The following is an 18,378-nucleotide window of genomic DNA, read 5'->3' as shown; positions in this document are numbered from 1 at the left end:
AGTCACATGTACATCGAAACACACAATGCAATACATCTTTTGCGTAGGGTGTTCTGGGGGAAGCCCGCAAGTGTCACCACGCTTCCTGCGCCTACATAGCATGCCCACAACTTCCTAACCCGTACGTCTTTTTGGAACGTGGGAGGAAACCGGAGCACCTGGAGGAAACCCACGCAGTCACGGGGAGGACGTACAAACTCCTCACAGACAGTGGCCAGAATTGAACCCAGGTTGCTGGTGCTGTAATTGCATTACTTCATCTGCTACACTACTGTGCTGGGGGGGGGGGGGGGGGGGGGTTGGTGGGCAGTGTGGGTAGGTTATTCACACAAAAGGTGGAGGGCATCAGGAATGAGCTATCAGAGAAGACGGTAGAGGCAGATAGAACTGCAACGTTTAAAAGGCATTTGGACAGGTACTGAGATAGGAAAGGAGTAGAGGGATACAGACCTAATGTGGGCAAATGGGATCAGCACAGATCGGCTGAACGGTCGGTATGGACGAGGTGGGCAGAAAGGATCCACTTCTGTGCTGTATGTTTCTACGATTCTACCAGTCCAGCAAGGGGCCACAGCCATCCCGTGCACGAGTGCTTTGTTCACTGACCTTTCACCAGGCTGAAAACAGTGTTTATAATAACTGGCAGAAAGAAAAAGCAAACTTGCATTTATAATCGTGACCTTAGCACATCCCAAAGATTCCAGCATTTGGATTATGTTACTAAAGTAAAAGTTTCCAATCAAATTTCACCAGTAGCAAAGCAAATCTCAGAACCCTGCTTCGCTTCGATCCCAAAGTTCTGCTGCCATCTGCCTGTGCTGTAGACTTGGCAGAAGATGCGGTATGCATGCAGACTGTGGAAGCGGAAAGCAAAAGAAATCAGTGTTTCCAACTACAATGACTCAGCCAGGGATCTCTCATTTTCGAGAATACAATTACTGTGAAGAGCAAAATTCCTATTCTGTATCTTTCCAATTTTTTTTCCACTACATTTCCTTCTTTAATTATCAGAACTTTATGAATCTTGGCGACAACAACATTTACTCCCTGATTTATAGCTGTTTCTACCGAGGTTCAGGAAAATACATACGTCAGAGAAGTACTTAGAGGAAGAGTACAATATCTGTCTGAAACCTCTATTATGTTGCAAAGAAAACAAATCATTCAACAGCCTTCCCTCTCCAAAAATACACACAAACAACTTGCTCCACTGCTAAATATATTGACTCAACATGCAGTTTCCATCTTCTCCAACTCTCTGTTGCAATGAAGACAGCCCCAGCCCCTCCAGCACTTCTGTCAAAGGCCCTGCCTTCACCCATAAGAGACCATGAACGAGCTGGTTCAATGGGATCCAAGGGGACTTCACAGCCAAGTATGATCCACACACAAGTGTCTTCTAGCAAGGGTGGACAAAGATTATCAGCGAGGTCTTTAGTTGATTTATCTCTGCTGAGATTACCCCAACTGAGATCAGCTAACTCAGTTCTGGTGTTAATCCAAAGACTTTTTGACCTGTGTTCAGTAGCTTTTCCCTGCTACAGTTGCCAAATATTGACCTACAATTAATGTTTTCCCTCTGTACTCCTTTAACTGTGCAATGTATAATAAAGCATCTGAATGCTTTCTATCCACAATCTAACTGAGACACATCTAGGTAAAATACTTCAATTTTCCTGACATCTTCAACCAAGACAAAAATTATGATCTACATTTCAGAATTATTAAAGCATTCAGACCATGTGGTTTTATTGGTCTAGAAAAGAAACACTGCAATCATTGCAGAATGTGTTTTTAATTAGGTTCTGTAGGCTAACCTTATCTACTATTTGTGGAAACCCATTCCAACTATTGATCACCCTTGTGTAAAGAGATACTTCCAGACATCTGTCCCAAATGCGTCCTTCACAAATCTTGAATCTTATTAGCCTGCTGCCCTGCAATGTTTCAATGAACTGTTTAGGGTTAACAGTGACCTATTAAAACATGCATCTGAAATATCTCTTTTCAAACTGGAAGAACTTTTAGTTATTTTCTTATACTTACGACAACACAGAGGGAGCCCCTTCAACTCATTGGATCCATTTCAGCACCCAGGGGAGCGATCCCTTTCTCTCTCTCCTTACTTATGGGCAATTTATTTTTTCTCATACATGCCTATCAACTGCCCCTTTGATTCTTTTTACCATTAACCCACACCAAGGGCCATTTAACCCACTACCACACCTTTGGCGCATGGGGGGGGGGGGGGAAGAGAGAGAGAGAGAGAGAGAGAAAATGAGAGAGAGAGAGAGAGAGAGAGAGAGAAAGAAAATGAGAGAGAGAGAGAGAGAGAGAGAGAGAGAGAGAAAATGAGAGAGAAAATGAGAGAGAGAGAGAAAATGAGAGAGAGAGAGAAAATGAGAGAGAGAGAGAGAGAGAGAGAAAATGAGAGAGAGAGAGAGAGAGAAAATGAGAGAGAGAGAGAGAGAGAGAGAAAATGAGAGAGAGAGAGAGAGAGAGAAAATGAGAGAGAGAGAGAGAGAGAGAAAATGAGAGAGAGAGAGAGAGAGAGAGAGAGAGAGAAAATGAGAGAGAGAGAGAGAGAGAGAGAAAATGAGAGAGAGAGAGAGAGAGAGAAAATGAGAGAGAGAGAGAGAGAGAGAAAATGAGAGAGAGAGAGAGAAAATGAGAGAGAGAGAGAGAGAGAGAGAGAGAGAGAGAGAATGTGCAAACTCTGCACAGACCTCTGATCCTCAGGAACAACTCCTTGCTCTTCTCTGCACTACCTCCGGGGTGTAAGCGGTTCTGTTATGTCAGGGTGACCTGACAAGTGTGCAACACTCCAGCTGAAACCCGATTTAGGTGCACTGGTTCAGCAGGATCAAATCAGGCTCAACTCATTTGATAATTTTTATTTTAAATCACCTCACATATCAATCAATGCCACTAAATCACCAATTACTGGTGTTATCCTTGGATAACAACGATACATAAAGCTCTTCAAGGTGAGGTACTACTGTTTGCATTTTAAGTGGACTTGCTAAACTACTGAAACTACCTTTTTCAGGAACACAAGGTTTCTCTTAATATAAAATGGCACAGGTCAAGACGCATGGATAAGATCTACTTGATGTGAGCAAATTCTTCCAATGCTTTCTGACTATGGCCAATGTAACTTAATGCCTCTACAAAGCTATGTACATACTGTACACCTTAGCGCACACCAGTCTGCACAATCATCCCGTGTTGTTCTGAAGTCTCCAAGAATGAAACACCAATCTCCAGGAAAATAATCCCAGCAATTTGGAAGGAAAATTGGCAACTAAATAAAAATTGTGTCGTCTATATTCTACTTTTGTTGAACAGTTTTCCATTTTAGTTACTCCCCGTCTTCAGTATTTTAATAAAGACCATTTGAGTAGGGATCACAGATTGGTAAGATTCCGTTTGCTTTCCAGAGAAAATATCACATGGTTGGATGTGTCACATGCATCGATGTAGGGGGACAGGGCTGTTTCACGAGAGAGGCCACAAGATGAAACCTCCAGTTGGAAACCCCAGCACACTGAACCAGACCATGAACTACAATATGCATCCAAGCTCAAGCATCTCCATCCAATTCTGCCCAAAGCTACTCCCAATATATTCAAAGATACTGGTGCACTTGTCTAGCTCAACAAATACAACTCCACCAAATCTGATCCATTATTCAGCAAACTAACTGAATACACAACACACTGATGTCAGTACTAACGCTACCCACCCAAACCAACAACTGATCAGAAAGTGTCGAGTTAAATACAAAGAATACCTCCTCAAAAACAGTGTTGCACTCCCATCATATTTCCTCCCCCCCCCCCCCCCATCACCCCCAAGGTGATTCAGCATTGTGTCATCAAGAGGTGGGACACAATTAACATGCAACATTGGGCTCCCACAGTATAATTTGGAGCCCGATTTAAAGTGCTGATGTCCAAGTTTCCCAGAGGGTTGGGAACATCAAAAGTGAAAAGGAGTAAAGCTGCTAGTTCCGGTCTCCTTTCACTTCTGGTGAAAATCAGCAATCCTTGTAGGCTATCACTGACATCCTGGCTACTAAAAGAAACCTTCAATCTCCTTGCCGCTGAGCACCATCATAGCTGCTCTATCCTGAATTTCCCTATTGCCCATAACCCCACAACTCCAGGAGACCAGTGCATTTGTTTACAGTTGTATATTGGTGGTGAGGTGAAGTATGAAGGTTGAAAAGAACATTGACACAGTGACCCAGCATTGCCGGAACGGAGCTAATCTACAGGACAAGTGGGAGATGTTCAACCTTGGTCACCTGCAATCTGATTTTACAAGCGCCAGTCATTACCTTAGAGCACACAGACACATCTCCACATGCACACCTTCGGAGCACAGGCTCCAAACTATTATTAACTCCTTCGCTGGACTGTACAAGAGGATGGCCCTCATTAAATATTCAAAGACTAAAGGCCTCCACCAACTTGCAACCTCCATACAACACTACCTCCTGACAACCATTATCCACGCAACCCTGGTTAATGTGGATCACATCCCCAATCTCAAGTGCAAATAACAGCATTTGAAACTCACAATCTTGGATTGAATATTCAAGCTCATGGTATACAAGGAAATAGAAATCCCTGCTCACTATATGCATTGAAGACATAGGCAATTTATAACAGGTACCTGAAAGCTCTGGAGTAATACCACTAACAATGTCTCCACAAAATTTTCCAAATCCATTTGGAAGGATAGATGAACCAACCTCAACGTCCTCTCTCGGACCAACATTCCCAGCATTGAGCCTCTGGTCATGCTGAAGCAGCAATGATCAGTGAGCCACATTATCCCCATGCCTGCACCAGACTCCAACCGCAAGAATTCTGTTCCAAGTTCCATCTGGGCAAACAACTTCCAGAATGACAGAAGAAAGACTTCTGAGGCCCCTTGACAAAAGGCAACTTCCTCACTGAGTCGTGAGAATCTTTAGCCCACAGTTGACATTGGGTGCTGTCTAAGTGGAGTTTGCACTTTCTCCCTGTGATTGCGTGGGTTTCCTCCAAGTGCTCCGCTTTCCTCCCACATCCCAAAGGCATGCAGGTTGATAGGTTAGTTGGCCACCATCAACGGTCCCCAGTGTATAGATGAGAGGTAGAACCGGAGGAGAGTTGATAAGAATGAGGAGGTTAAAATAAATGGGATTAATGTCAGATTAGAGTAAAATGAACAGTTGATGGTCAGCACAGACTTGATGGGGCAAAGGGCCTGCTTCCATGTTTTATCTTTCTATGAAAGAGCCAGGAAAGTACCAAGCACTTCAAGCTTCTTCGAACACCAGAAACAAAAGAAATGCTCAATAATCCAATCAACCCACCCTGTCAAGCTTCACCTGTCCCACTTGCAGCAATGTATGTGCATCCCACACAGGACTCATCAGTCACCTTAGAACTGGAATGAAACAGCATGTCCCAGACCCTGATGGCCAAAAGGAGCAGAGGGATGACCAATGGTCCAATGTGGGATTAGCCTTGGGAGTGGATGGTTTATGTGCATGAGCAATTCGCTTTTCAACTGCAGTCAGTCATATTAAAGGAGGGCACTTTAGCTTTCCCTGGACCTAGTAAAAAATAAAGGAGCATGTGGCCAAGTGACTCTTACACATGTTAATGTACCGCTAATTAGATTTTATGACAAATACTAACAAAATACATCTAAACAGATCAGTGAATAGCAAATACCCCCTGTGCCCCAATTTAAGACACTAAAATTTGACAAGCTTAAGTGGAAAGATTACAATACAATTACACTGCAAGCTCTAATTAATTCAGGTAGTAAGTACCTCACTTGGATTGTCAAGGTGGTCTCGGTATTATTTTGCCTGTGGCAACATGAAATGGCTTTCAGAATATTTTTCCCCAGGGGTATCGAATCCTCCTCAGGGTGGGATTGGGAGAAGATGGCATTGGGAAGGTGGGGAGGGGTGGTACAGGGATGTCTTGTGATCCCTATGGAAACTAAATGTCAGCTGGAGGTCTTAACCAGTCTTGCTTGCAGTGGCGAATGACAACAGCCTGCTACTTACAACAGAATGTCAATTGGGTCAATATACGAGGCAACTGGCTCCTATGAAGCCACATGGAGTTTCCACCTTGAGGAAAGGAGAAAGTTGGTAGACAAAGACTAGGAAATCAGTCAAATAAATTATCACAAAAGGCAAAGATTGAAAGGTTTTAGGTAAGGGTTGTTGGCCTTCAAGCTTGATGTTTTATTAATGAAGAACAATAAACATTGATATGCAAAACTTCCAATAAACAGACGACCTTCCTGGATCTGGGAGTTTTATTTTAAACACTTTAAAGCTATCAACTGTTTGAACTCTAACCAAGAAAATTGATATTTAGCTCAGACATTCTTCTATTGTCTTCACTGCCACTAACTGCAAGTCACTGAGGGTTGTTTTTGTTCTCAATAACTAAGAAAATGAATTGGAAACAGATGGCCGTGCCCACTCCTTTTCTTAAAAATATTCGGTCTTCCAGCTGATGACCTTTTTTTTCAGGAAGTCAGCTATCAGCCAGGAGACAAGTTCCAGCCCGACAGAAATTTCCAGGCCTCAATGCTCTCATTGAGTAAACAACTTCAGAGACAGCAGAGGAATCTGACACAAGAGGAACAAGGATCTTGTCAAGATTCAACCGCACAGCTCTGCCTACAGCCTGTTCACATTATACTACTTAAGGCTCAAGGGTCCCCTCAGCTCCAAGGGATTTTTATTTGCATGCCTTTCAATTCTCTGTTTTTTTTAAAAAGACGCACTGATTCCACACTGTCTCAGTAACTCTGCTGAGTAGTTTTATATTGTACAAGAGTACAGTTAGTGCCAAGGGCTATACAACAGCATGAGACATTACAGTGACCACAATAAAAAGCTTGCCATTCATGAGGATAACTAGATGATAATCTGGATCTGTAAACCTATATGACACAACTCTCTCATTCCCAAGAGAACCAAGACCAAGCTGACCTACGTTACCACCATCCCAGCCAAAACCAATTATCTCAGAGTGGGAATTAGGTCTGCGGCCTTTTTGAACTTTATGGTTTAATATTACACTAGGCACTAACCAACTAAACCAGGGTTCTGCTTCTTGATTGCATGTTGAAGGAACTCTACAGATGTTAAATACTAATATATAGCTGCATGGGCAAATAGAAATGTTATCATAGATTTTATTTCATGAAGGTCTCTGTCCTACTCCAGAATATATTTAAAGAACCACCCAGCACAACAGGGTGAGAGCTCTTGAACAATTATTGATAATTTTACTGATGTAAATGGTATAATGTACCTCCTGATCTGTGCTCACCTGAACTGAGGCATGGCAACAGTTAACACCAGGCATTTCAAGTTAGATTCCTCACAACAAAAGAGGCCATTCAGCCAATCAAGTCTATGCCAGCTCTCAGAGCAAACGCACAAATCCATTGGCCCACTTATTTTCTGGTAACCTATTCTCTCACACGTGCCCATCAACTCCTCCCCGATTCTCCTGCCATCCTCCTACTCTTGGGGTAATATGCAGTGGCCAATTAGTCTACCAACTAGCATGTCTTTGGGACATAGTAGGAAGCTAGAGCACCAAGGAGAAACTCATACAATCACGTGGCAACAACACCCGACATCAGGATCAAACCACGTTCCCGGGAGCCTTGGCATGATCTATTGGTGCAATCTATCAGAAGGTCCACTACGTACTGCCCATGACAGGAGCTTCCCTCTACATTCCTCGATATATTTGTCGGTTCCGTGCTAAAATTGGTGGGGCGGATAGGTAGTGAAGAGTAATGATAGATATTTAATAGTGGAGGAAGGGAAAAAAATAAGATCAGCATTTATCAGCTGAATGAGCATTAGCACCACTCTCCTGTTATCTCGGGCCAGGGTGTGCTTGGATTCAGAGCACTCACTTACATTTCGTACACAACATTTAACCTTCCACCACATCTTGCATTTAAAACTTTCTGCATAGCTTAATATACTTTCTGGTGACTTTTTTTTGAAATGTTGCATTACTTCCTTCTATCATTTGGACAGGTTCTTTATATTTCAATTAAAATTTAAATTAAAATGTTTTCTAGTACTGCATGCCAGCTGGCTCTCAACACATGTATTTCAATCTCCACCCAAATGACGCTCTTATGAAAATAACCCACTGAGCTGTAAAATCCTGATTTTCCTTCCTACCCAATTATATATCTGGCATTCCCCTTCACCACTCACCCATCCACTCCCCTGACAACGCCATCCATTCTAACACAGAGGCAAACAATGCAGCACAGAATGGAGTGGACAGCCATGGATGTGTTGCATCGGTACAAGGTAGACTATTAGATCATGTTATGTGAGTCTTTCTAAAGTACAGTTCCTCAAAAAAAGTGTTTCAGTACGGTTATCAACATCAAAGTGGTACTTTAAAGTAGTACTCAAATTAGTTCATTACCAAACATTGATTCACTACACTTTCAATGAGGCTCATGTGACATACTGTGTTCATAGAAGCAGAGTTATACAGCAGAGAAACAGACCATTTGGCCCAGCCCATTCATGCTGTCTAAGGTGCCTACCTGAGCTAGTCCCATTTGCCTGCATTTTGCCCATCTCTCTCTAAACTTTCCTATCCACGTACACATCTAAATGTTTTTTTTTAAAAGAATCTTCCTTGCAGCTTGTTCCATATACCCACCACCCTCTGTCTGGAAAACCTAGCCCCTCAGGTCCCCTTTAAATCTTTCCCCTCTCACCTTCAACCTACACCTTGCAGGTTTAGAGTCCTCTACCTTAGGGAAAAAAGACTGTAACCATTCACCTTAACGACTTTATGCATCTCTATCAGGTCACCTCTCAGCCTCCTTGGCTCCAGGGAAATCAGACCTTGCCTGTCCAATCTCTCTTTATAACTTAAGCCCTCAGGTCCTGGCAACACCCTTGTGAATCTTTTCTGTGCCCTTTCCCTTTCCAGCTTAAGGACATCCTTTCTATAGCGAGGCAACCAGAACTGCACACAATACTCCATGTGCACTTTCACCAACACCTTTCATAGCTGTAACATGACGTCCCAACACTTGTACTCAGTGTCTCAGCCAATGAAGGCAAGCATGCCATACGCCTTCCTCACCACCAATTCTACCAGTATTCCCATTTTCAAAGAACTACGTACTTTAACCTCAAGTTCAACAACACTCCCCAGGGCTCTGCCATTTTTCACTGTGCATGCCCTGTCCTGCTTTAACTTCCCAAAATGCATCACTTTGCACTTGTCCAAGTTAAATTCCATCTGCCATTCCTCAGCCCACTTTCCCGGTTGATCTAGATCCTGTTGTAATCTCAGATAGCTTGATTCACTGTGCATTATACCACCAATTTTGGCATCATTCACATACTTAACCATGCAACCTACATTCTCACCTAAGTTGTTAATATTGATGAACCAAACAAGAGGAGACCCAACATGGATCCTTGTGGCACAGCAATGGTCATCGGCCTCCATTCTGAAAAACTACCCTCTGGCTGCTACAACCAAGTCAAGTTCATAACAATGCTATCTCCTCAACTGGAGCCAATTACTTCAAACCCATTTCCCATCCACTTCCTTGATCTTTTGTACCTCATTCTGAAGTACCTAACCAACTTCCTTCCATCAAAGGTTGGGTTTGCTTTCTTTGGAATGGAAGAAACAGAGGGTGGAGCCTCAGAGGTATACAAAACGATGAGGGGCATAGGGTCAGAAAAGAAAGTTGAAATGTATTGCCTGTGAAAGTGGAGGAGACAAGTACCCTCACAGCATTTAAAGAGTATTAGTTGAGTGCTTGAATTGCCAAGGCATAGAAGGCTATGGCCCAAGCACTGATAAATGGGATCAGTACAGATAGGTCCTTGGGTTGGCATGGACATGGTGAGTTGAGGAGTCCGTTTCTGTGTTGTACGACTCTGTGAAATACTTTATTTCAATAGTCATAAGCTTCTGCCAGGAAAGAAAATCTAAGTGCTTCATCTTTCCAGTGTAATCCCAAATCTATACTTCCCTTATTCCTCAAACACCAGTCTTACCTTCATGTCCCTCATGGAAGGAGACTAGAACTAGGAATCCAGGTCATCATGAATTGAATCTATCAAAACATCATACTTTGCATTATACCATATTCCCTACCAATTCAAGGAGGGAAAAAAGCCTAACACTTTAAGAATGCTTGACACAGCATGAATATTACTAAGCCAAAGTGAGTATCGTTGAACCAGATTCTGTGCTGTATTAAGCTGGGGCAGCTGTAGATTCACCACAATTAGCCTCAGCACCCCAGAAAATCAAGTGCAAAGTCTGCTGCTTTTCCCTTCAACCTTGCTAACCAATGACTAGTGCTGCAGAGATGCATGTGTGAGCACAGGGCAAAAAGGTATGACTTGATGCATTACTCCGTGGTGGAACAACTTGCTAAATCCGGGCCCACACATACAGTATACTTGGAAAACCATGATGTTAGCAGCCATCAGCATCTTTCTGAAAAGGAAAAGTGCTGGGGAATAATTCAGAGCTTACTTTGCCATTTTCCCTTCATTCAAAACATACATTTGAACTATTAGATTATTAAGACAGGTCCCCAATGAATATGCAGCAATTTCGGTACTCTTTTGCTGGTGTATAATTGCAGCCATCCTGCCTATAAGAGTGTGTGTTACAATGGGTGGGGGGTGGTCTAAATGTGCACTGTTTTCAGTTGAATTGAACCACACCATGTCAAGATTCAAGATAAAGAATGCTAGTGTTCTGTAGTATACAAGCACTCTTTTTTGCATGAAACTATGTTGCATACAAGGCCAATGAAACAGTTCCCATGACTTCATGCACAGAAATGTGTGGGCCTTTTGTTTACAGTAGACCTCACCTGCAAGGCCAGATGCGACATTAACTCTTCCCCCACCACCACTTCCCATACAATGAACACCTTCCCCCACCATAGTCCCTCTCCCCAATTATCTATATTCACACATAAAGCCACTGACTCATGCATGGCTCCTCCCCAGTACCCAAAACTTTAATGCAATAGATACCAGACAATGTGGATCATTTCTTAAATGATGTGGACCATCCATCAGGAGTTCAATAAATGGTATTGCCTTTCCCATGACTTATTGTTGCTAATAACCTACAGCTTAACTGGACAATTATTAACTCACTATAAAATCAACCTCTCTCCCCAGAATATGCATAACTGAAAGAATGGGCTTTCATTTCTTCACATGGTAAATTGTTATTGGAGATCTTTATCATGTCAAATTGTTGATCTTAACATTTTCCTTCATTTCCTTACTGAATTGCTCTCTCTTTCCATCCAGTCTTAGTCTCCCTCTCTATTTCTCTTTTGATAATTCATCCACTTCAGTTTTTCCTCCTGTTTCTCAATCTTTTAATCCCACTGTTAAAGGAGATTGGTGAACAACAAAGTGCACAATGCCCAACATGCCCCATTGCCCTTGCCAAAGCCTTTTCAGCAACACCCTCGGTAAAAAAAAATCAAACATCAACATGCATAAATAAGATGATCAGCAAAGTCTACCCCATAATTACAGAGCACAACAATTAGCGCATTTTGTAATAAAGGTCACCCTCAGAATTATTTGCTGCACCTTCATTTTGGCTGTCAGTAATCTGTGCACAAGGACACACATCAACTGGAGCATCAATGTTATTCAATCTTTTATCATTTAAAATATTTTTTTTTCCTGTTTTGTTCACCAAAGTGAATAATTGCACACTATATTGTGTTTGCCATGTTCTTACTACCCATTCAGCTTGCTGATATCCCACTGAAGCCTCGTTACAGCTCCTTTCAAACTCTTAACCCCACCCAGTTTTGTATCATCAAAAAACTTGGAAATATGACATTTGGTCCTCTCAGCCAAAATATTGATACACAGTGTGAATAGCAGGAGCCCCAACACTAATTCCTGCAGTACTCCACTAGTCACAACCAGCCAAGCTGAGAATCACGGTCACTTTCCCACTCTTTGCTCTCTGTCCAAGAATCCATTTTTAATCTGCATCAGTATATCACCTCAACTTCATGCGATCTAACCTCGTTGACCATCGTCCTGTGTGGGATATTATCAAAAGCCTTATGAAAATCCAGGAACACATCCACTGGTTCTCTCATCTACCAGTCACATCAAAGAACTTCAGTAGATTAGTCAGATGATTTTCCTTGCACAAATCCATGCTGACTCTGCTCAATACTTTAAGATTTCTTTGATTACATCTTTCTCTATAGACTCCATCATTTGCTATGGCCTGTGTTTATACTTCAAAGATTCCATCTCACCTTAGAGTATGTTCAAGTTGTTGACATCTAGGTCAGTGAGCCACAAAGATGAGCAAAAACAAAACGCACTGACTTAGTTACCCAAACTAAAAATCAGAGCAGCAATGAAGCACCACAACTGACTTTAACACTTAAAAGCAAATCAGCCACAGTTCCTGCTCCCACTTTCACCCAGCAATACTTTAGAGAACAGCATAATGAGGCTTAGAACTCATGAGTCTGCAATCATGAGAAGATAACGACTGCCGCCTGTGGATCCGCAGCTGAGCATCAGAAGGTGCTTTCAGGAGAGGAAGGGCAAATCAAAAAAGAAATCCATTTATTCTTCTTCTAACACATCCTGAAAGGAATTATTCCTGAAGTTCTATCGGGATTCAAGCCACCTACCATTTGAGTTATGGCAAATGCCCACAAGACCCTCTTGGGATTCAAAGCAACTATTTTTAAATACACTTAGAGATGCTGTATTTTTTGCCTAATCGTTTGCTTCAGGAATTATGAAACTGCAGGTCCATTATCAGATTTGCCAACATAATAATTGATGTGGTTTAAATACTTCATAACACACACACATTTGAAATATGTAACTAAAAAGTGCTATGTAAATGCAAGTCTCTGTTACTATTGAAATCCTGCACAGTGTCTGTTACAGCACACCCTCTAGCCTGCACCAGTTACCAGAGCTTTGATAATGCCTCCTTGTAAGGATAAATCCACATTCCTGATGAATTGGGAATGATGTTATAACAAGAGCTGGAAAACACATCAGAGTGCCTGGAACGTCTATTCTAATAGAAAATACAGCTTTTTCCTCTGACATTTCCAAGTATCAGGGAATCTGTAATCAACACCAGATTTGGAGGCCAAGAAGATGAAGAGAATGCCAATCTCCCAAAAACCAAGGCCACAACTGGTTAGAACTTTACTTCTCAAAAGATTAACAAGGTGTCACTTTTGGCTTAATGACAAACACACTTGCCCAAGTCAGAAGGTCACTCCAAAAACGTCAGCACAAATTCTAGCCAAGCATTTTACTACAGTATTGAGGGATTAATGCAGTATTATCTTGGGTGTCCCAAAATCATGCAAGTAGTTACAGAAATGCAAGATTCACTGACGTGGGGAAACTATATACTTAGCTACACAAGGTGTGCCACAGCAGAGCAAAAATTCCATAGATAGCCACAACTGGGCAAGAACAAAAGCACAATAAAACTTATTTCTCACTGTTCGAGGTTTTGTTCCTGTTTCAAGAAGAGTTTCTCTCTGGGTCCTGCATGGGTTTGCACACAAATGGAGAGAATTTGTTGAAACAACTTGTTGCAAGTTTAGATAGGTCTGAAGCAGCCAAGAAAAGATTGGTGCTTGGAGTGAGAAAAATGTCTTTCATTCATGGACACCTTCAAAACTTGTTACAAAGATTTATCAAAGACAACTTAAATGGAGGCCCATAGTCACAGAAATGACAAGATTGTATAATGCTGCACCTCAAGTTGTTGGAGGAAGTGTGGTCCTGTTTGTTGCTTCCCTGTTTCTCTCCACATTCTTGATGATCATGACACAACCACGCTTTCCTGCCTGATCCCCACGTCACTTATACTCAAACTTTATCAATCTTAACGTTGAGAGCTATGCAGAAGTTCTGACAGGAGGCCACTATCACATTGACTGTTCCCCAATTTTTGCAGTTGAGGAAAAATGCACCACACCCAATGATAGTTACCAGGTGAAGGTAATCAACAGAGTTCCAAGTCTTCAGATAGGGCACACGTTCACTGAGAGGATATGAGCTAGTTTTATCGGTATAGCAGATGGAATTTAATGTAAAGTGCTAAATTTTGGGAGGTTAAACCAGGGTAGAACATGCACGGTGAATGGCAGGTCCCTGTGGAGTGTGATTGAACAGAGAGACCGTGGTGTACAAGTACACCGTCCCTTGAAAATGGGAACACAGGTGGAGAGGAAGACAGACAGCATGCTTGTCTTCATCGGCTGAGACACTGAGTACAAGAGTTGGGACACACTGTTACAGTTCTTTAAAATGAAGGTTAGACCGCACTTGGAGTATTGCGTGCAGTTCTGGTCACCACACTACATGGAAGGATGTGATTAAGCTAGAGAGGGTGCAGAAAAGATTTCAACAACTTTTAAGAGACATCTTGACAGGTACTTGAATGAGCAGAATGATCAACATAGGCACGATGGGCCGAAGGGCCTGTTTCACTGCTGTACAACTGTATGACTAAGCTGGTCAATCAAACGGAGCTAGGGAAGGTTGAGAGCAAAATGAAGACTTGCCCAAAAAGCCATTTTGGGAGAGTTAGTGTGGGGGGTAGATGAAGGATAACTGTACCCACTTTAAGTTTAGTAACAATGATATTAAGGGAAATTTTTGGCCAGAAATGTTATTTATAATTAGCTAACTAGGCTAGTGCAGTATACTTTTCACATCATGGGCTGCAAGTCTCCATAATCAATGCTACATTCACAATTTGTAGCATGAAAAATTGAACTTGTCCCTTTATATTTAAACTCCTCTCATTAACCTGCCCTTCAGATCACCTTCCGGAGATCAGAGAAGCACAAGAGGTGACAGTATATGGTTCAGTGAAAAAGGGCTCTCATTGCCAGGAGTTCAACAGAGGCATTGTACTGGCAGATCCATGAGCAGTAAAGATTGCATGTCCACTAAAGAGAGAAACCAAATGATGCAGAATTCAAAAGAATCTAGCACAAGAATGAAAACATGCAATGCTGTGTTTCTTATACATGACTTAGATCACTTCTTACTATTTCCACCATTGTTATACTAATTGCCCTTGCATCATAATAAAATAGGCACATCTGCATGCACCAGACCCAAGATGACCACTTGAGAATTCCAACAATAATTTGTTTTTGGCTGCAAGCTTTCGAACATGAACAACCATTTGAAAGTGCTCAGTAGGTCAACTATGGCTGAGAGAAACAGTTAATGTTTCAGGTCAATGATTTTCCATAGTCCAGATGAAAAGTCATTGACCCAAAACGTTAACCTTCTATAGATGCTGCCTGACCGCCTAAGTATTTTCAGCATTTTCTAGATTGGTTTAATATTTTCTTAAATACCTTTTGAAAATCCACCTCATTTTCAATACACTTCATAATTTTCAAGGAACTCATTTAGATTTATTATGGGTAACAGTGAACCCCATGCAACAGTGTGAAAACACGGTTTAATAAGGAAAGTTAAAAATGCTGCTACTTAGTCCTGCTAAGGAATGCATCAAGCACCCATTTAATGCAAAAGTATAACACAACTGTTTTCTTACTAACTTCAGCTGTGAGGTTTGAAGGTATTGTTAGCCTTCATTTGTCCTTAAGTGTGGTCCTGCAACAGATTGCACACTTCTATAATTGCTTCATCACTGAATCTCAAACAAGCCCCCTCTAAAACTGCAGAGTCCTATGCCTGATTTGAGTACCAATATGTAAAATAATTCTCCTCTAATGCAGCCTATTGGACTTCATCCTCCTCAATTAAATCCACCAAGAGACCAGACAAATGCAGTGTTAATGTTTAGGACAGTTGTGCTTTAAGAATTCTCTTGCACAGGGGCCTTTAATTTTTGTGTTTACAGTCAGTGTAGGTCCAAAGAACATAGCAGGAAGACATTATATACTCTGGATCATACACATTTAACTTCAGAGCAGTAGCAAGGCTCCCTTGTACACCATGCAACATCAAGGAGTGATCACAGTTAATTGGAGAAGAGATTTCACCACAAGGTTGTTCAGCACGGGGGGGGGGGGGGGGGGGGGGGGGGGGTGTGGAGAAATGAGTTTTAAAAAATGCCATAATTATTAATAGGCCCATCGGTTGGAATTTTTGCCTTAACATTTTAGACAAGAGGGACACGACCAGTTTGGAGGAGGAACTTCAGTCAGTCCATTGCAAAACATCATTTGCATAAGAGCAAGCAGCAGGCACGTGATCAGAATATAAAGGCAGCCTGACATCACGTAATAGCAGCAGCAGCACCCTTACCATCACCCACGCTTGCCTCTGGAGGATAGACAAAAACACCTTCAAAGTCACCTGGACATCCTTGGGCTCCACCCTTTCAGAAATTCCTCTCCACCCCTCTCTCCCTTTGCAGCTTAAAACATGCTTGTTTTCTTACTTTTCCAGTTCTGATACAAGATCATTGACCTGAAATATCAATACTAATCCTCTTGCCACAGATGCTGCTGACCAGCTGAATAACACCAACATTTTCTGTTTTGATTACCTTCAAGAACACAAAATGAACACAAGAAAATAAGAGTAGGTTATCTGGCCTCTCAAGCCTGCACCACCATTCGATAGCTTTGCCCCAGGGCTCCATTCCTCTGCCAGTTCCCCATAGTTCTCAATTCCCTAATCTTTTAATAATTTATCCACCCCTTCTCCAAATACCTCTAGTAACCTTGCCTCTACAACCCTGTGGGTAGAGAATTCCAGAGATTCACCGCCCTCTGCAAGAAGAAAATCCTGCACCCCTCAGTTTTAAATGAATGTCCCCTTACCTTGTTACTGTGTTCCCTCATTTGAGACTCTTCCACTAGTGGAAACATCTCAACATCTACACTGTCCCATCACCTTAAGATCTTACGTTTCAGCAAGATCCCTCATTCTTCTAAACTGCAAAGAATATAAATCCAATTTGTTTGTGACAGGGGAAACTTTGGTTGTCCTTTTCTTTATGGTTTATTTACATAACTTGCATTGCACTGTTTACATTGTTCTCAAATTATAAGGTAATCATCCTTATCCAGGATGCACTCCAACCCAGTGGTAACCAGAAGTCCCAAAAGGTTTCCAGAGAATCAATGGACACTGTCTCTTCAGCTAGAACAGCTGTCATTAACATACTGCACTATAGTGGTTAACTACAGTTTGAACTGGCTATGCTTCAGTGGCCTATTCCTACATGCAGTTCTACCCATGCTATATTACTACAATAACCTTCAAAAGTAGTTCAGGGGTGGTGGGAACACAGCTCAGCAAGCAATATCCTACCTTCCAGATGGAAAAGAGAGGAATCGGAGGAAGCCATTTCACGAAACAGTGCCTTCTGTCACATCAGCAAGAAGATTCCTGGCCCTTCCTGTTGTGGGAAACATTTGTTTTAATAAAACCTTTGGGATTATAATTTGATATTAGGCTAAATTACAAAATGTAGCTCGCGCAGAGACCTATAAGAGCGACACATGAAACATTCTGCCAGTGGTACAGACGAGTCGGATAACAGTAACACAGTTAAATCTGCCACACTCAAGGATAAATGAACGTGACAATGATGGCTAAATTTATCTCACAAATGGGATATTTTCCCTTCCTTTATTGAAAGGTGTTGACTTAGAGTATGGTTCCACAGGCCCACAAAAATGCTCATTCAAGACCAGAAGTGTCAGTAGATATTCCTAATACATTACAGCATTACCCACTAATGAAACATGCACAGTTAACAGCAATGAAACAGATATCAACAGTCAGTGCACTACCAAGGACAATAGCAGCTGGCTGGTAATTAATGCCTCCCGTGAAACCATTTAGAAGCCAAGCAACTGAGGTAAACTTGCTTATTGTCTTTCTACTCCTTAATCCCAAGACATAGATCAACTATAGTACCCCCAACACCAAGAATGATAAACTCAGCGCAGGGTATTAAATTCAGCGCAGATCATAAAAGCAAGCCCGGGATTTCATTGCCAATGCCATCAGATCAAAGACATCACTCAATTAACATCATGGTTGTCTATATTAAGGGGTCATACATATGTGTACCCTCAGTTAATTCAGCCACAACTCATCTTTATTGCTTCATATTCAACTGTACTTACTCAACAAGGTACAGTGCTACTTTCTCCCATTCTTGCCCTCTTTTTGCTGAAGGTACCGCCACAATTGGTTAATCCCACCGGAAATGCACGTTAACTAACCAATAATTGGATACATCATCTGACCTGTTCCATATCCTTTCTCTC

The 18,378-nt window shown here is 41.8% G+C and overlaps 1 protein-coding gene across 4 annotated transcripts in view; it reads right to left on the bottom strand.

Annotated features, from left to right (window-relative positions):
• LOC127583433 (rho guanine nucleotide exchange factor 10-like protein) overlaps positions 1-18,378 on the bottom strand; it is a 141,348-nt gene that overhangs the window by 111,259 nt on the left and 11,711 nt on the right. For all 4 annotated transcript variants that reach the window (XM_052039438.1, XM_052039440.1, XM_052039437.1 and 1 more), the window contains one exon: positions 17,411-17,498. In XM_052039438.1, the coding sequence (XP_051895398.1) occupies positions 17,411-17,447 (37 nt within the window). In that variant the 5' untranslated portion in view covers positions 17,448-17,498. The remainder of the gene's footprint in view (positions 1-17,410; positions 17,499-18,378) is intronic.

This window comes from Pristis pectinata, chromosome 26 (assembly GCF_009764475.1).
Source record: "Pristis pectinata isolate sPriPec2 chromosome 26, sPriPec2.1.pri, whole genome shotgun sequence".
Lineage (NCBI taxonomy): Eukaryota > Metazoa > Chordata > Chondrichthyes > Rhinopristiformes > Pristidae > Pristis > Pristis pectinata.
Note: the sequence above shows the minus strand (reverse complement) of the source record. Positions and strands in the feature narration are given on the sequence as shown.